The sequence below is a fragment of the Phalaenopsis equestris genome, unplaced genomic scaffold, assembly GCF_001263595.1.
Source record: "Phalaenopsis equestris unplaced genomic scaffold, ASM126359v1 Scaffold000287, whole genome shotgun sequence".
Taxonomy (NCBI): Eukaryota; Viridiplantae; Streptophyta; class Magnoliopsida; order Asparagales; family Orchidaceae; genus Phalaenopsis; species Phalaenopsis equestris.
The window spans coordinates 2,055,453-2,080,076 of NW_018164729.1; the positions used below are offsets into that span (position 1 = coordinate 2,055,453).

At 36.9% G+C, this 24,624-nt stretch overlaps 1 protein-coding gene across 5 annotated transcripts in view; it reads right to left on the reverse strand.

Annotated features, from left to right (window-relative positions):
• LOC110024982 (GPI ethanolamine phosphate transferase 2) overlaps positions 1-24,624 on the reverse strand; it is a 56,103-nt gene that overhangs the window by 2,375 nt on the left and 29,104 nt on the right. For 2 of the 5 annotated variants that reach the window (XM_020725199.1, XM_020725198.1), the window contains 7 exons: positions 9,429-9,572; positions 6,612-6,708; positions 4,859-5,090; positions 4,690-4,783; positions 3,269-4,330; positions 1,621-1,713; positions 1,229-1,512 (listed from right to left, as the gene is read on the reverse strand). In XM_020725199.1, the coding sequence (XP_020580858.1) occupies positions 1,229-1,512; positions 1,621-1,713; positions 3,269-4,330; positions 4,690-4,783; positions 4,859-5,090; positions 6,612-6,708; positions 9,429-9,572 (2,006 nt within the window). Of the gene's footprint in view, positions 1-1,228; positions 1,513-1,620; positions 1,714-3,263; positions 4,331-4,689; positions 4,784-4,858; positions 5,091-6,611; positions 6,709-9,428; positions 9,573-24,624 lie in introns of those variants that run through there. The other 3 variants (XM_020725200.1, XR_002294067.1, XM_020725201.1) reach the window with 3 other exon arrangements.

Consider the following 24,624-nt stretch of genomic DNA (forward strand, 5'->3'; position numbering starts at 1 on the left):
TATATATTTACTCTCCAAAATTTATCCAACTCAAAACAAAATGTCTTAAATGAGGACTCCTAGGGTGCTCCTCTAATCACATCAAATGGATTCTCATTTCCTTTCTTTCCAGTTAGCTTTGATGGGTTTTTTCTTTTTTTTGAACTCACTCATTTCATTGACAGTTTAACTTTGACAAAAGAAAAAATTTTCTGCCGGACTCCAGACGTGGCTCTACATGCGGACTCCTAGCAATATATCGCATGTGTGCTATATCGGGCCACCTACAAAATATTAAAGTGAAACCGTAGACTCCACAATAACCCTAAAATAACCTATGTGATTCCACTTTATTAACCCAGAAATAAACTCCCCGAAATAACACCGTGGAGGTTATTTCTGGGTTATTTCATGGTTATTGAAGAGAAACACATATATTCTACTTCAATAATCTCGAAATAACATCTGCGATGCTATTTCATAGTTATTGAAGTGGAACCACGGATGTTATTTTGGGGTGGGTCTGGGTTATTGAAGTGAAATATATAGGTTTCTCTTAAATAACCATGAAATAACCCCAAAACAACTCCTAAATAACCTCCGCGGTTCTACCTCAATAACCCCGAAATAACCCCCACAATCTAGCACACGTGGAGGTATATTATTGGAGTCTGCACGTAGAGCTACATCAGGAGTCCGGCCAGAAAATTTTTCCTTAACTAAAATAGCATCTAATCAACCTAAATGAAAGAAAAATATTGTTAAGTGCAAGGGGCTACAATCATGGTTTCATCAAATAGATGATATTAAAACTCGCATTTACATTCCAGTATAAAAGTATCTTCGTCCACTGCTCATAACAGCTCTAGTACAATGCATTGCATAATATTTGAGAGTAGTGTCAAAATAGTCCCCGGCTAAGAGCCTATAAAAGTAGCAAATTAGTCCCCATACTATTTTTTTTAAGGGCTAAAAAGTCACCAAAAAGGATTAATTTAACCACCACTAAAACAACTTAGGGACAAAATAGAGACTTTTATAGACTTTGGAACTAAAATGATCCCCTGCAAAAAATCAAAGAAACATTATGACACGTCTCTCATTTTGAAGGCCATCCTTAAGCAGAAAAATGCATCATAGGTTTGAATCAAAATATTAGCCTCAATTAGCAATCATATAGGCATACTTCTAGAAAGGGAAATTTTATCTGCATGTGTGGTAATTCTCGAACAAAAAACAATCAACTTACTTGGGAGAGAATACGCTCCAAACAAATAAATGATTTCTCATAACCAACAATATAATGGTAAATGCCACCAAAACAGCGGAGTTAAGGACCAAGGGAAGCAAACAAGGAAAAGCAATCAACAGTTTGAGTAGCCGGCTCAGATCGGGACTTGCCGACAAAGAGAGATTCATAATGTTCTTCGTAGATATGCTTACCACCATGCTAAGATACGATAAAATTGGAGACGAAAAGGTGATAATGAACATCAGTATGCTTGGAAATACGATCGAGTAGCTTGAGACACCCTGACCACAGTTTAGAATGCATGCTGATCAAAAACATAGTTTGAGGTACAAAATAAAATTTAATAAAATTTGTTAAATAAAATACACAAATTAATAAAAGTTAATTACTATGAAAGCCCCAGCAACATCAATGGTCGCCAAGGTATTGCTATTTCCCATAGAAAAATGGCCAGCCATTCCTAAGAAGTATATGGCAGCGACCTGTGGGCAATAAAATAGATATAGCTCAATTAACACTAAAAGCAACAAAAGCTAAATAAAGCAATAAAGAGAATGCCATCATGATCATGTCAAAGTTCTATCAATGATGAAACCAAGTTTGTCAGGTATAACAGAGCTAAATGCAACATAAAAAAGACAACTCTTACTAATTTTGCATGAAAATTTGAAATTCAGACGAAAGCCATTGGATTATGGTCATTGCATGCACAATATTTATAGCCAATAGGCTCTTCACCTCATCATAACAGCCATTACTGGTTTGTTTCTAAGGATGTAATTGGTAATGCCATAAAGCGTGTCAACCAAATATAATTCTAAATAAAAAAAGAAAAAAAATCAAATTTTCTAGTGCTCACTAGCCCAAGACCTATTTCAGACCGTTCTGTTTTGGATCCTAAACTTGTAGCCTATAAAAAAATGTTCGAGGCAAACTTAGTCGCAAGTCACAAACCAAATTAATTTTATTTGTGGGTTATTTAGTTTTTAAGCAAAATGTGCGGGTTAATTTCATTAAGGTCTTTTTTGAAAATTTTATTATGTTTGTAAGAACAGTGGATTTTCTTTATGAAGAGGGGGCGGCCATCTTATGCTTGTAATTCTCCAAAATCAAATCATAATATAATTTGCAGAAACAACAACAAAAAGTAGCCATCTATTGGGTGAACCTACATAAAATGTGTTTTTTGCATTCATCTTTTTTTTTCCTCGTCCTATTTCACAGTGGCTAAAATAGGTTTTGCCAATTCCTCAAAATACACATCATATCATGACGCAGACCAACCCAACTCACCTTTGAAATACTGTAGCTTTCACAATATGAAAATGGAAAAAATATTGTTTTTGGTTTCTATAGGCTATCATTAGAATTTAAAAATCAAACAAACAGAGACTCGTAGAAAATAAAATTCTCAAAATTTCCAAACTAATATAGAAAAGCGGACATCAACTTCATATACCAATCTTTGGTATAATGCATGATAATGTATCTTTTAATAACAAAAAAGTCCTGCAATATTTTCTCAGTAATAAATCATGTTAAACACCATTATATTTAGTGTAAATCAAATAAAGGATAAAAGAAATGATGAATCATCTTTCTTAAAATTTCATGCAAAGTGCATAGACTATAGTATTTCATGCAAAGTGCATATACTACATTCAAAAGAACTAGTTCCAAATGGAAATAATTGATAGTAAAGATGAATACTCGATTAAAATTCAATAACTTTTGATTTGATCACGTTTGCCACGAGAAAAAAAAAAAAAAAAGAAGAAGATATACTTACATACCACTTAATCCTATGTATTTACATATCTAAAATCTAAACTTCAAATTTTGAATACATGCCACATTATAAATGCATGAAAAGGTGTATTTCACCTTTTAAATTTTAAAAAGGCAGTATATTTGATGTGTTGCGACAGATTTGAGTGATATTAATGTAAGAAATAAAGTTAAGTTGTTACATATGTAAATACATAGGAATTGAGTGGTCCCAAAAAAAAAAAAGGAAATAAATAAACCTAACCCAACCTCGACCAATTGCCTATGTTGTCCGGCTGAAAAATAGATCACACTGGCCATTGTGCGCACAAAAATCAGCAATATAGGGACAGCATTGACTGGTTGTTGCAGAAGAAGCTGTAAAAGGCACCAGGATGAGACATTCATTACTCCAATCAGGTAAAGCGAGTTTTGTACTCCCACTAAAGTACCATCAATATCCAAATCACTAGAATGAGAACCTGAACTCTTTTTCGGGAAAATATTTTTGTGGCAATGAAGAGGCATTATCCAAGGCGAAATCATGAATGTTCCAAACACCAAGAAGCCAGAACTGAAATAAAATATCTGAACTATTGAATTCGAATGATTTATAGGTCGATTCTCTATGATATGCAGTAAGACAAGGAACCCCAAAACTATGATGCCAAGAGAAGCTATACATATGTATCTAGTCCTCGACTTTAGTAAACTAAGGGCAAATAAACTTAACATCATGAGCGAGAGTAAAGATGTTATCTCAAGGGCCTTCATGGTGGAAGAACCGGCTTGCTCCAGCCACTTCGATATATCAGGAAGATGAGCCCAGTTTACACCTCCTTGATGCCAACCCCTTAAAATACTTCCACAAATCAGAACAATCATTAACGAATATATCTGGTAATAAGTTTGAAAAGGTTTCACGAAAATCACATTGATGGCACCTCTAGCAGCACGAGCACGACTTGTCAGTGACAGATTGAAATCAAGTTTTTCCTCCTTATTCATTTCGACTGAAACTGTTTTTCGCTCCTTAAGCAAGGGCAAGATGGTCATGTAGAAAAGAATAGAGAACAGAGTTGATGTCAAAAAGTGCCACGTGTATTGCTCTTCCTCCACCATGGAACTTGCACCAAGACTGAAAATATGAAGAAAGGTTCCAATGGAAACAAAAGCCTCATCCAAATGCCACATCAAGTTACAGTTTTTCAAGGCAGAACTGAATTTTATTTCTATCTCATGGTCTTTGAATTGGAGAAACAAAATATACAGCAATAAAACAGATGACAGCAGCAAAATGACAACGCCAGACAGAATCCACCTGATAGGTTTCTGCATAGATGTGAGCCAAATCTATCTCATTTAAAGACAGGAGGTGCATAACAAGTTTAGAACTTCATAGAAACTTGGAAAGAAAACGTAAAAAAGGAAAGAAAAATTTACATACATAGCAAATAATTTTGATGTATTTACAAATCTGACACCTAAACTTCCATTTTTACATACATAACACTACGGTGCTTTAAACCTATGCATGAAAAAGTGTATTTCACTGTTACAAAGTAACAATAGTTCTATTTTTTATGTGATATTAAAAGTGTACGTGTGTAAATATGAAAGTTTAGATGTGAGATATGTAAACAAATAAGAATTGTGTGCTATGTATGTAAATGCCCCAAAAAGAAAATTACATCAGTTGCTTTATGTGACAGCCACTCACTCCCACATCTTAAAAAATCATAATACGCTGCAACTGCAGCATTGAAGTTGGTGCTATTCGCAAATCTGCAAATAAAGGCCAATTTGAATGAAAATTAATCATGATTATTGAAATGGCCAAGTCTGAATCTCTGATCTTACGTCCTGCTGGAGTCATGCTCGCTAAGTTTCCAGAGTTTATGAGCAGCCTTAGCTTTAGAGTACAAATGATGCAGCTTCTCCCTAATGTTACCCAAGAACTCTTTAGATTGTAGGGCTTGGTCACTACTAGCGCTGTCTCTCAGTTCTTGGCAAAGTAAGTGAGGCAGATGAACTTGCAGCAATCTTATCAGTTGCCAGGAATTCAGTTCCAAGGCTCGCAATTTATGCTCATCTGAGTTCAGAAAATGAAACTGATGTAACAGCAAGTAGTTTAATAAAATTAAACAAGGATTTTCAAGTAACTCAATAAACGACAACTTTCTCTACGTTTTGCCTTCTAAATAATGAAATAAACTCTGATTCAAACTGAATGTGATTTCTTCATGAGATTACATCCTTAGTTTTCATATATATTATGAGCGCAAAAAAAGAAATGAGCTCTTCCCGCATAATATGTTCAAGATTTGCAACAGCAGAACACTTGATAAGCTCCAATTCTTCATTCAAGAAATATAATGAAATACACAACAACACAAAGCGGAATCCCGCTTCCGTCACAGAAACTCCCGTGCAGTGGACATCCCGCATTATAAAGAATACTCAGGTGCCGGACTTTATGTCCGCCACTTCTATGAGGCCAATGAAGAATGACGTGCGTCCCTTTATTTGAAAATTTCTTATTGTTAACAATGTTGATATTTAAATTTATAAATATACATAAGAAGAGCATTTGATGCATCATAAGAGAGTACTTGGGATTTGCAAGCAGAAAAGTAGTATTTGAATCTATAGAAATATCACTTCATGACTGCACCTGTAATTTTTGTTTTTAAGATTTGTTGTAACTGGAGATTGATTGTCTATTAATATTGATAAGGTCTACGTGATTAATGATCGTACAAAACCAACAGATAAGCATGATATTCAAAGTTTTCGTGACCTACCAAATTTTTACCCACAATTCTTTAATGGCTAATATTATGATGGCTCCATTTAATAATTTTCTGAAAAAAAGAAAATCATAGATGGACTAAACCTACTGATCAGGCTGTTGTTTAGATCGAAAAACGCTTGAAAACACACACGTGCTTAAGTTGCATGGTTTTAGTATGGTGTTTAACAGTTTATGGTTTCTAGTTATGCATTTAATATAAATAAAAGAAGAGTATCAAGTCAAGAAATTTGAGCACAATTACTTTTTATATATTGACTAAAAATTTTAGCCTAAAATATGAATCTAATTACTATCATTTTGCATGTGGTTATTAAAATAATGGAGATAAATATAGTTGCTTTAAATGCAAATACCACAATAATGGATTTGGTAGCTCAAACTGAACGTGCAATCAAATTCATAATTTTGGACAAGAGAAAAACATTTTTAAACATAAAAAATTTCATGGTCAACCCAATCCTTCGAGCAATTCATTCTATAATTTTTTAAGTATTTGGGTGAAATTAGATACATTTATAAGATATTGAACTTTTTTAATTGTGAATAATGTCAAAATCAAACTAGAATAGACATAGCCTTCATGCCATCAAAAAAAAATCAACAATGCAATATACTTTGAATAATGTGTAAACACGAGACGAATAGAAAAATTTTGGAAAATGAAAAAAAATATATTTCTTAATTCTTAATTCATAAAAAAAATTATGATTTACACATCCATAAATAATTTATCATAAAACAGGTGTCCAATGGCAAATTAAACCAATATCATAAAATGAAATTTATCAAGTTTTTCACCTTCCAGTGAATTAAAAGCTTCAATGAGCAATACGCCAACATTGTCCTTTGGAATTGGGACACCAAATAGAAGGGCCAAAGTTGGAGCAACATCCACCTGAAGATCAATACAGTTTATGTATAAAAAAATTGCAATAGTCGCAGCACAATTATTTCATTTGGTCACTTTTCCTTAAAGAAGCAGTAGAATGTGTCAAAGTTTTGAGAAAAACTGGTTGAATTCTGAATCGGCTCGATGTCTTTTCCCTTTGCTTTCATTCCATTAAATAATAATCTTACAATCTATTTTAGGTACGAAATAAAGCATAATCTATTTTAGGTAACTTAATGATATATATTCCTAATCTAAATATTCAGCTAAAAGGGAAAAAAATCATAATAAAAATATTGGAAATAATTTAAATAAGGAAGCTCCTAATTATAGAAAACTCCAAATTTAGTTGTCTGATTTCCGTCCTTCCTGATTGACATCCCCTATCAAATTGATGTTGACTAATCAAGAAGCATCAATTTGCCAACAAGAAACTGATAATATTGTCAGGACCAAAAATCCTCAAGCAATGAGTGTTGAAGCCCAAGAGTGACGAAGTCTGGGAGTGTCGAAGCCAAAGAGTGTCGAAGAGTGTCGAAGCCCGAGGGTGCCGAAGCCTGAGAGTGTCGAAACCTAAGATTTATGTTTTGTCGAAGCTGAAGTCATTGATCTAAGAATGAGTGCTAAAGCCGAAGCTTAAGCGGAAGGAGTGAAGCGTAAGAAGCAGTCGAAGATGCCACAGAATCAGCGATGCCTAGCGAAGATGATCTTAATCGGACAACGCGAATGAAGTGAATGAGATCGCAGATTGCGGATGAGACTTGAATCGCAGACAAAATAACAAATGGACAGGATCGCAGATCGCAGCTGGAATCAAACGCGGGAGACAGAACCAGACTCGGCAGATGGAAGAAGGCGAATCAAAGGCGGATGAAGCAGTCGCAGCGAACGAAAATTCTTAGATGGGCGAATCAAGGTAAAGAAATAGTTCCCCCCTTCCCGAAAGAAGGCCGGTGGGAAGGGAGCCTTGACGGTCCTTCAACAATTATCGGTGGTCAGGGCAAAAAAATAGCTTTGAAACCATGTCAAAGTTTTGAGAAAAACAGACTGAATTCTGAATAGGCTCGATGTCCTTTCCTTTGATTTCATTCCTTTAAATAATAATCTTGCAATCTGTTTTAGGTACAAAATAAAGTGCATAATCTATTTTAGGTAACGTAATAATATATATTCCTAATCTAAATACTCAGCTAAAACGGAAATAAATCATAATAAAGACATTGGAAATAATTTAAATAAGGAAGCTCCTAATTTAGCTGTATGATTTCCGTCCTTCCTGATAGACAGAATAATGACAAGATTTCACTCCTCAAAACTAAAAATGTGCCCTACTGACAAAAAAAAACACGGTTCACTAATCTTAAGGCCATCATTTTGAATATCAATCAATCTAAATAAAAAAATCAATTAGTTAAGCTTTGATAAAAAATTTAGCAACTTGATTTCCTTTTTGTTGTCCCGGCTACTAGTTGTCACTATAAACATCATCCGAGAAAACTTGACTAATCTAGTTACCAAAGGAGAAAAGGTCAAAGACACCAATGGACTATTTGTATGAATTCATTTTAGTCCCAGACAATAAATATATTTTAGTCCCCTAACTCCTCATATATGATCCAAAATAATCCCACTATTGGATTATTTTGAATCTAATTTAAGAAGCTAAGGGACTATTTTTAATAAGATTTGAATAGTTAAGAAATTCAATTAGAAACATTTTATGTTACTTTCTCTTTAATTATCCAACTATTATTCATGCATCATTCTTCATTTTCATGTTGTTAGGTGTTTACTTGATTAAGGATAGTTTTTTTATTTGTGGCAAGACAAGATATAATAAAGTCCCAAGAGTGATGTAATTAAGATGGTGACGAATGAAGCATATAGCCAAGGGTCAATGAGATTTGGTCTCCATACCAACAATTTAAAATTTGCATCTACTTTTAAAAGCTTAAGCAACCATTAATTTCCAAACTAGCCTCATAATGGAAAAAAATAAGCCCAATTATAAATTTAAGGAAACTTTATAAGCATACCACACAATTCTTATGAATTTACATATTTAAAATCTAAAGATTGATACTTAAATACATAAAACTTTAGCACTGGAATCAAATCAAAATCTTAGGATGAAAGGATGTATTTCACTTTACCAAAAAGAAATCAATAATGGTATTTTGATCTGATGTTAAAATATTTGAGTGTCATATATATAAATATTAAAATTTATGTGCTAGGTATATAAATACAAATGAGTTATGTAGCACGCATGTAAATCCTTCCCCACTATTTATATATATTTAAGGCCCAAAGTACCTATTTTCATTTAAAAGCCACTTCCTAAGATCTTGTTCGGATATTCAACTATTCTTCCATAGGACCGGGGTAAGATTTGTAATGAATCTTCCTTCACTAATATCAGCAGTTACTCAAAATACGGAATAACAAATGATTGAAATGTTTCACCCCATTAATTTTTTATTCTTTTTTCAATAATGGAGTAAATGAGAATGCAATACTGTGTCAACCTTCACTAGAAAATAGAACTTCAGGAGCTCTCTTAAATTATCAGCATGCCATTTATTCTATTTTATTAGAACTAGCTTAATCAATTATGAAATTCAATGATCTTGATCGATTTCATTTTTTTAGAGAAATCCACAAATTGTCCTGGGAAGTTTTTAAACAGTGAAAGTGAAATAAAGGGTGCACAATTTGCTGGTTACTTGAAAAACTTCATTATTCATGCTGAGTGGGAAGATGGGACTTTCAGACCATAGATCGACAAGAAGAACAAGAGAATCTGTTTCCTCATTAGACGATCCTCCATGATTTCCTCTCAGAGTCATTCCATGGTCACTGACAACGACCTGTGTAGAAAGAAATAAGCAGAAACCTCTTTTTAGCGTGTGAATGAGACAGAAAGAAAAAAATAACTTGCATTCTAAACAATTAAAAAAACTATAAACTGATAAAGAAAACAGCTCTAATCCTTCACGAGAATCAATAGTGACAGACGTCAACAGCATTAAAAATTATAAACTCAATAACAATCTTAGTCCCAACAATTAACTTTTTTTTAGATAAAGGCCTGGGAAGAATAGAGATCGAATGTAAGAAGTCATACGCAGGTAAATTCAAAGTCTCTTCAAAAGATTATTTTTTTACCATGTTGAAATCGATGTCACATTAAACGTCGACCATTTTGATTATTTTTTGCCAGATAAAGGCCTGGGAAGAATAGAGATCGAATGTAAGAAGTCATACGCAGGTAAATTCAAAGTCTCTTCAAAAGATTATTTTTTATGAATATATTCGTGATAGGGTTGGTGTAGCTCCTGTGACAGACAAAATTAGAGAAAGTCGTCTTAGATGGTTTGGTCATATTAAACGTCGACCATTAGATGATCCGATTAGGAGAGTAGATGTTTTAGATTCGACTTGTGTTAAGAAAGGCAGAGGTAGACCTAGGAAGACTTGGGCTTATTGTATTAAAAATGATCTTAATTTACTAGAACTAAATGAAAATATGATACTAAATAGGACGCAATGGAGAAAAAGGATTCATGTAGCCGACCCCACATAGTGGGATTAAGGCTTTGTTGTTGTTGTTGTTGTTGTTGTTGTTGTTGAAATCGATGTCACATATAAAGATAAAAGTTTTGCTCCATACATAAACTACCTTCATGGGTAAGCCTGCAACATTTCTTCTCAGTTGGTGAGATTGAATCCCTTGTTAGTCCATCAAACTTTGCCCAAATTGACAAATTTAGACCATCAAAAAATGAATATCATAAGAAAATTTCTCATAGGATTGAACCTAGAGAGTTATTATACGTCGGTTTACTGCATTCAAAGTATGTCTTCATTAGTCTAACCAAATGATGACAACTACTATCGCTTGTTTTCTAGAAAATATTTATGCATCAACCGATCTCAGTGAGATTACCCAAATGAACCCCACACACCCCTAATTTTGATACACCAATTAGAAATTTTATCTTGGTGGCTTTGTTGATAGATATAACACCAACATGTTTGCCCAAGGTTTTACTCAATTTTATGGAATCAACTATTTTTGACAAATTCTCCATAGATATCAAGCTTAACTTAGCAAAAATTCTTGTCTTTTATAATCAATCAAGGTTGAAAATTAATACAGATGAATGTGAATATTATCTCTTTCACTAAGTAAGAAGCAATTATAAAACTGGACAATATAGAAGTGGATAGTGATAAAGAAAAAAAAAGACGTCAAAAGCCGACAGAGAAGAGATGCTAATGATTCAACGACTCCTTTAATTTGAATCCACGAGAGACAAGCTAGCAGGATGACACCATTCAAGGGCTCCAAGAAGATGTTTAGGAAGCGCATTTCATGGGGAGATGATTGTGGAATCGTATAAGGAGAATAGGGATGACTGACAGCGTTTGAAAGGGGATAAAAAGGTGAAATCAGGTATTAGACAGCATATTGGAGTTCAACGGCTGTCCAACTAAAAAAAGGTGGGTCGAATGGCAAAATGGCGATTTCAACACATATTTCTAATCAAATATATAGACACACGCCACTAGCAAAAGAAAGAGGATCCAACACCTCTTAAGATAGAAAACAAAGAATACAACCTGCAAAACACACAAAACCAAAGCTAATATCTCAAACAGACAATACAAAAAATATAAAAATTCCTTAATTGAAAATAACCTAATTAGAAATAAAGAAATTGGAAATATGCTAGAAAAGGAAAAAATCCATGCTAAAGTTGCGAAAGGACAAAATCCTCTGCGGGATTATGGAATCCAGTAATCGAGCAACATAACGTCCGCCAAAATCTTACTATTTAGACTATAGCTGGTAGCAGGACGCACAAGAGCTCCCGCATCACTGTTATCATCAATCAAGGTTGAAAATTAATACAAATGAATGTGAGTAAAATCTTTCTCTATGGAAGCCTCACTAAAACCTTCAATATAAAGCAACTACCATACTATGCAAGAGACCAAAGTCCCCGAATTTAACAAGGCTGTCTATGGGGATTAAGTAAAAGTTTTAAGTTTGATTATATGAATGTTGCAAATTTCTTGTTGAATTTAACCTTCATAAAAGCACTATAGATCACAATACCCTTATTAAATATACTATATCAAGTACATTATTATGAAAGTCCATGTAAATGATAATCTACCCACAAAAAATGCTTTATAACCAGATATCTAGGTTGCCCCACATACTTTCAAGGAATTTAATTTGCCTACAACCAAAAAAATTTTGCTTCGAAAAAAATATGATACTATTCTTCTAAAAATTATTGGTTTTTTTGGTGGTAAACCTGCTGACAGACAAAATACAGTAAATGAAGAAGAAGTTTTTAGGATTTCTGTAGTTATTACAGATTGTTTTGTAAGTTGATTTATCTCACTGCAATCAGACCTGGTATCTTTTTTAATATAGAAATCAATAGTTAACACAGGTAAAATCCTATGCAATAATATTAAGAATTTGTTATGTTTACCCTAAGAATATCAAGAAATGCAAAAGAAAAGACTATCATACACCAAGAATGGGCAACCCTGTCACAATCTGCCTGTCGAGCAATGCAAGAAATTTATAAAACCTAGCAGGAAAGTGTGAGATAAAAATTTAGCAATGATTTAAATCAACATAAACTTGATTTCAATAATAATTACCACCAATGATATCATACCCATCTAAATCCAAAATTTTTACATCTATCTACCAGGATACCCAAAAAAAAAACATAAATACACAATTAAATCCAATTACATGGTCCTAACCATACCCCTCATCAATGCTACATCTCAAGCACGAGTATAAAAAGCTCGTTCCCAATGCATATCTATCAAACTAAAATTCAAAAATTTAAGGTGTGGGTTTGTCGGAAACAAAAACAGTAGATAAAAGCAAAAGAATAAACAACAAGGCACGAGGCATAAATATGAGCAAAGAAAAGGGCGTGAATAAAATATTATTATATTATAAGATTTCTAAAGAATATGCAAAAAACGAGATTTCTCTAATTACAATTTATCTAACAATGCTCAACAAAAAATAAAAAATTAAGGCATAATTACATAAAAAGCACCCGAAACATTGAAATTTACAAATTAAGCACCTAAAACACTAAACTGATGCATTTATGCGTACCACAATCAAACCATTGAGAATTTGATAAAAATGAAAAACATGGGGTTAGCATTTTATCATGAACTTTGATATTTGAGTGAGAATTTGAAAAATTGATGAAAAAGGGTGTTTGATTGGTAGATAGCAATGCTTGGGGTGTTCTGCATGTAAATGCCCTAAAAAAGAAATAGATAAAAACAAATGGTTGTTATATCCACATGCCGACATATCCACAGAAATTTAGCTCATATTTATGTTCTATAAGAAAACTCTTTAATAATATATTGATCTCTTCAAACACACACAAGCACGCGCATGCGCATGCGCGCCCACGAATCTGCCTCCACCTGTCTGCACGCACACAGACACACACACATATGTTTAGAGTTAGTTTACTACGACACCCTGAAATAGAGAAATATACCCGCACACAAGCACACGCGCACGCGCACGCGCACGCGCACACAGATACATTTAGAATCAATTTACGACAACACCCTGAAATTGAGAAAGGTATGCACCAATTGCAAGAAAATTCAATAATTTTTTTGTGGCATTGTCACTCTGTGGACTCATCAGACCGGCTAGCCAATATCCAAAATGATTTAATACCGACATACATATTATTAAAACAATCATGTGTATTATGAATAGACAATCAATAAATTATTAGGAGAATTATTGCTTGTATGATCATTTATAGTATAAAAATATATAATTACAAAAGAATAACTTTAATCAACTATATTGTGAAGTAGTAACATGCAACTAATAAATAGTGTAATAATGAAAGTCAATTGGATATATCAGAAAAAAATGCATTAATCAACAAATAAAGCTTGAGCTAAGAATCACATCACATCAATATGATCGTAATAATGACTAAATGAGCACATCTGTAACAATTTACAAGCAGAGCACACCAAAATAGTAAGGGATACACGCATAACAAAGAAGGGCATGTTCATCCCTTATTCAGCAAAAATTCACCTACAAAAAAATCACAAGCCACAATATATCGATCAAGACATCGATCTTCTATAATTAATAATAATGACACTAAATAGGACACTAAATTGGACGCAATGGAGAAAAAGAAATCATGTAGCCAACCCCATGTAGTGGAATTAAGGCTTTGTTATTGTTATTATTATTATTTATAAAATAATCTCTATAATTAATAATAAATATAAACTCTCATATTTCCAAATGTGCTTACATTTTATATAGAATAATTTGATAAAATAACTTGAATCAGGCAACAAATCATAATGATATTATTTTTAAAATTTAAATAAGAAATTTGAATTATATTATTTTGTTCTGAACTTAAAAAAGAAAGTTCAAATGCTGCATTCATAACCCAGTCCACTCATCAAAGAGTATTCTTATAATTATTTTATAATTAATATGAATTAAAGATTAAATTAGATTCAATTTCTTTCTTTACCTTTTTAAAATGTCTACAAAAAATTTACTTGATAATTTATATAAATATCTATAATCACATGAAAGCATACATACATAGAAGAGATAAATCATAGGGTTAAAATTTACGTGACACGGGGGCTTACCGACCCACGATACTGTAGCTGCTATAGTGTCGAGGGCGCGGAGTTGTAGATGTTGCAGTATTGCGGGTCAGCCCTTCCCTCCCCCTCTCCTATCCTAATCTATCATCTTTCATATTTCTTTCCAATTTCAATTCCTTCAGATTATCTTGCTTGCTTTTTCTATCCCTTTTCCTATTTCTACTTCTTTCCAATTCTAAATCCTTTGTATTCATTGTCGACCATTTCTACCACCTACCACTACTATCTCAATTTTAAATTCCTTCCTTTTTTGTGCAAGGATCATTTATATTATAATGTGTTTGCCAAGGTTTTGAGGTTTTTGGATGATTATTAATTTTAATTGCTGCCTTTGAAGTGTTCTTCCCCTCTGAAGGTTGTACCCGACGACGAGAAGCTGTCGCGGCTGTAACTCGTCCAAGGTGGTGACCGTCTACAAGGGACCAGGTGGTGCTCTGGCAATAGCTCGACCACAATGAGGCATTTATCTATTCGTAGCCCACTCTAACCCCACTTCCAGCAGCCGCAAACCATCTTCTCTACTGACTTCCAGGCCTCTAGCCCCCTTCCAGCAGCCGCAAGTCACTTTCCAGCCGCAGTCCAAGCCGCCGACCTCTTTCTTGTTGCCGCCAAGCCCCTTCCAAGTCAGTTCTTGTTGTCACAAGCCCTTCCAGGATCTATTTTTTATGTTGCCCGACTGATCGGCACCTACTCCTGCGGTTGTCCAGTCCACCCTCACCTTGTCCAACTGGTGTCCAGCCTCTACAAACTTGTTCCTACTACCATCTAGCCCATCACCACCTGCCTGCTGCTCTCCATAGCCATCACAACACCTTTCCAGTCCCCTTCTAGCCACCACACAGGCCTCCCAACCCTTCCATGTTGTCGACCATACCTCCAGCCCTCTTCCTATTGTTGTCTATCATTCCCAGTATCGCAACCATTTAGTAACAGTCATCTTCCAACCCTACCGCAGCTCCCTTCTAGTCTTGTGGAGCTGTCGTTCCCCTCTAGAGAGAACTGTTTATGTGTTTTGTGTTGCTTCCTTATTTTTCACAACGTCGTTGTTGTCATTTCCGTTTGCATGTTTGTATTGTTATGTTGAGAAGTCGTCATTGTAACATATTTGAATTTCAGCAATAATATTTGTATCTGAGCTAGCCCAACCTTATGCATATCCTAGAGTTTCCTAGCATCCGTCCATACCCAAGCCATCCCACCAAATTTTTTCCTCTCTAAAAGCTTTGACAAATGAGGATGAAGCCCCCCAACCCCAGGAGATTGACGTGAGAGCTTACTAGCCCGCGATGACCGTCTTCAAGGGTCCAGGTGGTGTTCCGGTAATAGCTCGACCCCGACGAGACATTTATCCTTCTGCAGTCCCCTTCGATCCTGCTTCCAATAGCGGCAAATCATCTTCTTTGTTGTCGTCCAGGCCTCCAGCCCACTTCTAGCAGCGCAAGCCACCTTTCAGCCATCTTCCCAAAGTCGTCCAGGCCTCCGGGCCCTTTCCTGTTACCGCCAAGCCCTTCGAGGCTAGTTCTTGTTGTCGCCAGCCCATCCAGGGTTCCTTCTTGCTGCTACTCAACCCACCAGCACCGGTTCATGCGGATTGTCCACTCAACCCTCACCTTATCCAGTTGTTGTCCAACATCTGACACATGTTCTTGTCCTCCTCACCAGTCCCCTTCCAGCCACCACACAGGCCTCCTGATTTGTCTCAATTGCTGACCAGACATCCAACCCTCATTCTATCGTTGTACACCATTCCCAGCACTGCCACCACTTACTAGTCGTTATCTTCGAGGCTTACTGATGCTCCCTTCTAGTACTACCCGAACCGTAGCTTTCCCTTAGAGAGAGTTGTTTATGTGTTTTTTTACTTCCTTTCTTATTTTCGAAGCGTCGTCGTTGTCTTTTCCGTTTGCATGTTTGTATTATTTATGTTCAGAAATCGTTGTAACCTATTTGAATTTCAGCAATAATATATGTATTTCAATTGTGGTTTAGATTAACTCTGGTATCATTTAATATATGAGCTAGTCCAACCCAACCCTAGCCCTATCCTAGGATTTCCTAGCATCTAGCCCAACCCAACTCTAGTCCTATCCTAAGATTTCCTAGCATCCAACCCAACCCAAGCCACCCCGAACAATTTTTTTCTGCTCTAAAAGCTTTGACTAATGAGATCGAAGCTACCCCAACCCCAGGAGATTAACGCAGGAGCTTATTGATCCTCGATACTAAAGTTGGCATAATGTTGCAGACGCGGTGTTGTAGCTTCTAAAGTACCGCGGGCCAGCCCTTCCCTCCCCCTCTCCTTTTGTATTCCATCTCATTTCATATCTCTATTCAATTCCAATTCCTTCCTATTATATTGCTTACCTATTTTATCCCCTTTTCTATTTTTATTTTTTCCAATTTCAATTCCTCTCTATTCATTGACAAACTTTTCTACCACATTCCACTTCTATTCCAATTTCAAATTTCTTCCTATATCTTTGAGCTAGGATCATTTATATTATGTTGTGTTTATCTAGGGTAGAAGGTATTGGATGATTGTTGGTTTCAGTTGCTGCTTTTAATTCCTTCTTCCCCTCCAGGGGTTGTACCCAACGATGAGAAGATGCTCCGGTTGTAACTCGTTCGAGGTGGTGACCGTCTCCAAGGGTTTAGTTGGTGTTTCGGCTGTAGCTCGACTTCGACGAGATATTTATCCTTCCAGCAGCCACAAACCATTTCCTTTGTTGTCTTCCAGGCCTCCAGCCCCCTTTCAATAGTCGCAAGCCACCTTCCAACAATCCTCCCACCGTCGTCTAGGCCTTCGAGCTCTTTCCTGCTGCCGCTAAGCCCTTCCAGCTCAGTTCTTGCTGCCACCAGCCCCTCCAGGGCCAGTACCTGCATCTGCCCAGCCCACCGACGCCAGTTCCTGCAACTATCTGGTCCACCCTCAGCCCATCCAGTTGTTGTCCAACCTTTGGACACCTGTTCTTGTTGTCTTCTAGCCCACCACCACAAGTTTGTTGTTGTCCATGGCCACCGCAGCCCCTCTCAAGCCACCTGAGACTTCCATGTTGCCAACCAGACCCTCTTCCTATCAGTGTTCACCATTCCCGGCACTACCATCACTTGTTGGTCGTCATCTTCCATCCCTACCAACGCTCCCTTGTAGTCTTGCCAAAACTGCCGCTTTTCCTAGAGATAGTCATTTGTGTGTTTTTGTTACTTCATTTCTTATTTTTCTTAGTGTCGCAGTTGACCTTTCCATTTGCATGTTTGTATTGTTTATGTTGTGAAGCATAATTGTAACCTATTTGAATTTCAACAATAATATTTGTGTTTCCATTGTGATTTGGGTTAACTCTGGTATCCTAAGTACCCAACTTATAAGAAGACAAAAGTGATGATGATAAAGTGGGCAGGAGAAGGAGAAGAAGAAGAAGAAAAAGATGGCAAATCTTTCTCCCTCCTCTTCCCTAGGCATCCTCAAATAGTCTTGTCAAGTCGTTGAAGTCATCCAAGTCGTCGATTGCATGACTGACAATTCCCCTTGCTCACACTGACAAGCCTAGATCAACCTCTAATGCACAAGAAAAGACAGTTTGCATGTGCTTTGTCGCTCTCCTCTCGGTCACTCTCAGTCACCCACCCCACGGATCATTTTCAGATCCACTCGTTTTCTCCCTCATGCCCTAAAACCCCGAATGGAGGTTTATAAGGTGAGGGGACGAGGGATTAAACCGGGTTGGGTGGTTTAATTCAAATAAATGTCTTTTTTTAACTAGTTCTTATATTCTCCCCACTTAAAAAAACCATTCTCGAAATTTAAACCAACAACAAACAAATTAAGAAATATAAACTTAAGGCATATGTCGACACAAAGCATATTTTTCATATCAAGATTGGTTTTTAAAAATACACAAATTAGTGGAGTGTGAGAATCCATAATCACTTACTCATAAATAAAAGCAACAAAAGGAAATACAGAGTTTATTGCACATCAATTCTACATCCAAACATCACATCATTAATGCATCATAAGCACAGGGTAAGAACCATCATACCTCGCATGCATGAAGAAAAACTTGCACAAAGTTAGGTTCCATTTTCCACAAATCAAGACATAAAAAAAGGATGTTCTACAAGAACGCGACGCAATCAAAGAAAAAAAATGAAAATGTTCACAATGAGAAATCTCATTCAATAAGCAATCGTAAAAAGACCTAAGGCAACAAACTGAGGTACAGTGTTGTTTACATACCACTCTAAGCTTATGATCAATCAACACAATCATTTCTCCTACAAATTCTTATACAAACAAAGCATTACACTATAGAGGAAACAACAAGTCGCAACTTGCTCACCACGATTACAAAAAACAAATCAAGTTATCAACTAACAAGTTTCAGGAGTATTCATCACAATCACCACACACTAACAAGTCCAAAACAATTGCTCACAAGAGTCCAGGGAACTAAGGTATCATTAAGCACAAGCTTACCTCGAATTAACTATAATCATATCAACAGATTCAAATAGTACATCACAGACTTATAGATAGGCATGACTCAAAAAGTCCTACGGCCATCACATGTAGCACTAAACTATCCCACAACAATCATGGCTAAAAAATAACAGGCCTAACAAATAAGTACTAACATTATACTATGTGGAATGACCATATAGCAATCTCATAAATATTTCATGCCCGCTAAACAGCCGCATTACAAGACAAATCGCCTTGCTCTTGATCCCGTGTCAATTAAGGTAAAGTAAAGCTAGTGCTTCTTTGATTAAACAGACCATGAGTATCAAACAATATAATACTATAGAGCAATGAAAACAACCACTAATAAACCCTTTTTCACACCTAATCAGACAATAATAAAAGGTTGTACCACAGTACTAAAACAAATAAGAGAATAATCAACAACTATAATCTTTATAATCAAAATTAACATGCGAGTGCAATTAGTAACTGTGAATTTTGAATAATTTTGTTCTCAATGAATACATAGATAATTCACCTATAAATAGGCGAGTACAAGAGATAAAAAGAGAAAATAAATCTTCCTACAATCAAGTAATTCCTATAATTATGGAATAAACATAAATACCTATAATTAAGGAATTACCCTTTTTATACTATGACTAAATATAGCAAGTACTAAATAAAATTAAAGTAAATAATAATAATGAACGTAATTTCACACTTCCCCTCAAGGTGAGTTGTACAGATTGTACATGCCCAATTTGTTGGTTAGCTCATCAAAACTAGACTTAGGAAGAGCCTTGGTTAAGGAGAGCCGTGGTGAGAATGTCTGCGGTTTGGTCTCTAGAAGGAGTATAGACCAATTCAATGATTCTATTGTCCACCTTCTCTGAAATGAAGTTCCGATCAATCTCAACGTGTTTTGTTCGGTCATGATGAACAGGACTCTTTGTGATACTGATTGCAGCTTGATTGTCACAGAACATCTTGATAGAATTTTCTCTCATAATTCCAAGCACCTTGCGAAATCTTTTGATCCACATTCCTTCAAAGATACCAAGCGTCAGTGCTCTGTATTCTGCTTCTGCACTACACCGAGATACCACCGATTGCTTCTTGCTTCTCCATGTCACTAGATTGCCGCATACATACGAGCAATACCCAGAGGTTGATCGTCGGGTGGATAAATCTCCTGCCCAGTCAGCATCAGTAAAGACTTCTACCTTTTGACTATCATTACTTTTGAATAATAATCCTTTCCCAGGTGTAATCTTTAAGTATCTTAAGATAAGGTTAACAGCTCTCATATGTTCCTCAGTAAGACAGTTCATGAATTGACTTACTATACTTACTGAAAAATTTATGTCTAGTCTGGTGTGGGATAAGTAAATAAGTCTTCCAACAAGTCGCTGATATCGTCCTTTGTCGACAGGTAAACTATCATTCTCCATTTCAATCTTTTTATGCGGATCTATTGGAGTATCTATTGGTTTGCATCCAAGCATACCAGTTTCTTTCAAATAGGTCCAATGTGTACTTCCTTTGAGTTACGGCTATCCCCATTTTGGATCTTGCAACTTTCATTCCCAAGAAGAACTTCAAGTCTCCGAGGTCCTTGATTTTGAATTCATGGGTTAGAAACTTCTTCAGCTTTGTCAATTCTTCAGTCTGATCACCGGAAAGAATGATGTCATCAACATACATAATAAGTACAGCAATATTCTTCTCGGATCTTTTTGTGAACATTGTATGATCAGTCTGGCTTTGAGTATGAGTATAACCGCACTTGACTTGATTACTGAATTAGTGAATCGGGCAAACCAAGCACGGGGAGATTGTTTGAGACCATACAGAGACTTCTGGAGCTTGCATACTTTGCCACTAGGGAAGAAACCTTCAAGACCAGGCGTTAAATCCATGTATACATCCTCTTCAAGATCTACATTAAGGAATGCATTTTTTACATCAAGTTGCATAAGGGTCCAGTCTCGGTTTGCTGCAATTGAGAGTAGGATTCTAATGGAGTTCAGTTTGGCTACTGGGGCAAATGTCTCTTGGTAGTCAATTCCGTATGATTATCAATTCTGTATGACTGAGTATAACCTTTTGTAACCAGTCGGGCTTTTAACCCTTCCGTCTGCCCGTCTGCCTTACATTTGATTGTAAATAACCATCTGCATCCTAATGGTCTCGTATCCTTGGGCAAATCAGACACAATCCACGTTCCACTCTTTTCTAGTGCAGCAACTTCTTCATTCATAGATTTTCACCATTTCGGGTGTGAGAGAGCTTCCTTAATAGAATTCGGAACCTTTATGCTGTCAATAGCAGTTACAAATGCATGATAGGAAGGAGATAACCTCTCATATGAAACTTGCGCAGGCGGGGTAAGCTCATAATCACTAGTGTCTATAGATTCCGTACTTGAGTGAGTTTCAGAGGATTTTGGAGTCGGATTAGATTCTTGGACAGCAGCTGGAAGCGGTGTTCGGTTCTCTATTCTTTCAGCAGTTCTGTTTCGTCTTGTATAAACCCGAAGTTCTTGAGGATTGGGTTGTGTAGACTGAGGAGGTTGAATAGGAGAAGGTGTGGGTTGTGTAGACTGAGGAGGTTGAATAGGAGATGGAGGAGGTTTGACAGTCGGTGAGGGACCCGTGCCAGTTGATAAAGGAACACAGGGCTGTTGTTCACTACAACTACTCTCCCCCTGAATGACAGACCGTTGGTAGTATAATTGATGCTCAAAAAAGGTGACATCCATAGAATTATAGACCTTTTTAGTTGAAGGACAATAACACTTGTAGTCTTTCTTGTTGGTCGAATACCCTATGAATATGCATTTGACAGATTTGGGGTCTAATTTACTACGGTATTGTTTGTGAATATGAACAAAGACTGAGCAACCAAATAGTTTGGTAGGGACAACTGAAGAGAGTATACAGGTATTTGGAAAGGAGCTAAGAAGGACATCAATTGGATGTTCACTACGACTACTCTCCCCCTGAATGACAGATCCTTTGTAGTATAATTGATGCTCAAAAAAGGTGACATCCATAGAATTATAGACTTTTTTAGTTGAAGGACAATAACACTTGTCGCATTTCTTGTTGGTCGAATATCCTATGAATATGCATTTGACAGATTTGGGGTCTAATTTACTGCGGTATTGTTTGTGAATATGAACAAAGACGCAGCAACCAAATAGTTTGGTAGGGACAACTGAATAGAGTGTACAGGTATTTGGAAAGGAGCGAAGAAGGACATCAATTGGACTGCGGAAACCCATAATACGAGAGGGCATCCGATTTATGAGGTAAGCAGCGGTCAATGTTGTCTCGCCCCAATAACATTTAGGGACCGATGTGGTAAACATGAGACAGCGGACTACCTCCAACAAGTAACGATTTTTCCGCTCGGCAACCCCATTTTGTGGGTAGTATCAACACACGTGCTAAGGTGAAGGATGCCATATTGAGTAAGAAAGGTTCCTAGGGAGGTGTTGAAAAAATCTCGTGCATTATCTGTTTTGAGAGCCTGGATTTTTGTGTTAAATTGGGTGAGTATCATTTAATAGAATGCACGAAATATTTGTCCTACCTCGGATTTGTCACGCATAAGATAGATTCATATCACCCGTGTGTGATCATCAATAAAGGATACGAACCATTGGGCCCTAGAAATATTTTTTTCACGAGAAGGACCCCAGACAACGTCACTATGGATCAGAGAAAAGAGACGAGTGGGTTTGTATGATAATCGAGGAAATGAAGTACGAGTGTGTTTAGCAAGTTAACAAAATTTGCAATTAAAAGAGGTAGGACGTTTATTAATAAATAAATGAGAAAACAGTTTTCCCAGGTAAATAAAATTAGGATGACCTAAACGATAATGAAGTAACATGATTTCACTATCATTATTAACGCTGGAATGGAATACAGATGTACTAAGCAGATTTAAGCACAACAGACTTGATACTGGAATATAACCAGTGGGTAAGACTAGACTGACAGAGGGTTTGTTGAGGAGATAGAGACAACTACGCAACTCAGCACTGCAAATCATCCTCCCCAACTTTCCTGACATTCACAAACATATGGAAAAAATTTAGCAACATAATGACAATCATGAGTAAGCTTACTAATAGAGATCAGATTGCAATCCAAAGTAGGAACATGAAGCACAGAAGTGAGGAATAAATCTGGAGAGATGCGGACATAACCAAGACCAGCAAATTTGGAGGCTGATCCATCAGCAATCCGAACAGTGAGGGTCGGATTACACGGCCGGTAATCCATCAATAAGGAGACATCCCCGATTATATGATCGGAGGCACCTAAGTCAACAATCCAGGAGCGAGAAGAGGTTGAATCCAAGACGAAAACAGATGGGGAAATACCTTGATAGGTAACAAGGTCGGTGGCACCCGATGCCACACTAGTAGGCTGGACTGGTGACAACTGACCGAGCATCTTCTGGAGGGCATGAATCTGTTCTTCGCTGAATGGGCTCATTCCTGGAGAGGCTTCAGTGGTGCTGGTGGCAGCTGCCCGATGACCCTGTTTGGGTTTCCCATTGACGGGTTTGCCATGAATCCGCCAACATGTATCCCGAGTATGGCCAGAACGGTGGCAGTGCTCACACCAAGGGCGGCCCTGACGTTGGCGGTTTTTTTTGTCTGTGGATGGAATATGAGCAGTGTGGATGGAATATGAGCAGTAAGTGCAGACCCGTCGAGGGCTGTAGTGGACAAGGAAGCACCTAACATGACCTTTTGGAGACTCTCGTTGCGACGTATATCGGAGAAAGCTTCACGAATTGTTGGAAGAGGTTTCAAATTTAAAATCCGTGAGCTAGTCTGGTCAAACTCAGATTTGAGACCGAGAAGAAATTTGAAGATGTGTTTCTGTTCTATGATTTGGCAAAATATGGCAAAGTCTTAGGGACACTTTCAATGGTACACCTCGAATAGATCTAGTTGTTGCCAATACCAAGTAAGAGTATTGAAGTATTGGATGACGGAGAGATCACCTTGACGAAAGTCATGAAGAACGGTCTCAACAACAAATAGTTCGCTTGTATTGTCCGCACTAGAATAGGTCTCACGGGCAGCATCCCAGATTTCTTTAGCCTTGCCATAGAGAAGAAAATTTTCGCCAATATCAAGTGTCATCGAGTTAACAAGTCAGGTCATTAACCATATTTTTCTCGGATTTCCAAGTCTTGTATGACGGATTTGTCGTCATCGGAGCTGGAGCATCACCAGTGAGGAAGTCATATTTGTCTTTGTCGCATATAAACATCATGAATAACTGCGACCATATGAGGTAATTATGGCCGGTGAGTTTGTGGCTGGTGATGAGGACATAATTATTGTTTGAATTGTTGGGCAATGGAGACCCAACCACGGAGGGGTGGCTAGAAGTGACATCACTAGTGAAGGAGTTGCAGGCATGGTCGTACTTAGTCATTGGAGAGGAGAGGTGGCCAGTAGAATGATCAGAGATGAGGTTGCGCCGACGAGGAGCACGGTTGGAACTGGCTGTGTCGATCGCGGAAGAAGAGTCGGCGCTCACGATCGGACGCGGACAATCGCGAGAGATCGCGGGAGAAGCGGGAGATCGTCGGCGCAGCGGGTGATTGCTGGATTTGTGGGAGATCGCTAGATCGCGGGAGATGGCCAGATCGCGGGAGATCATCGGATTTGCGGAAGACAG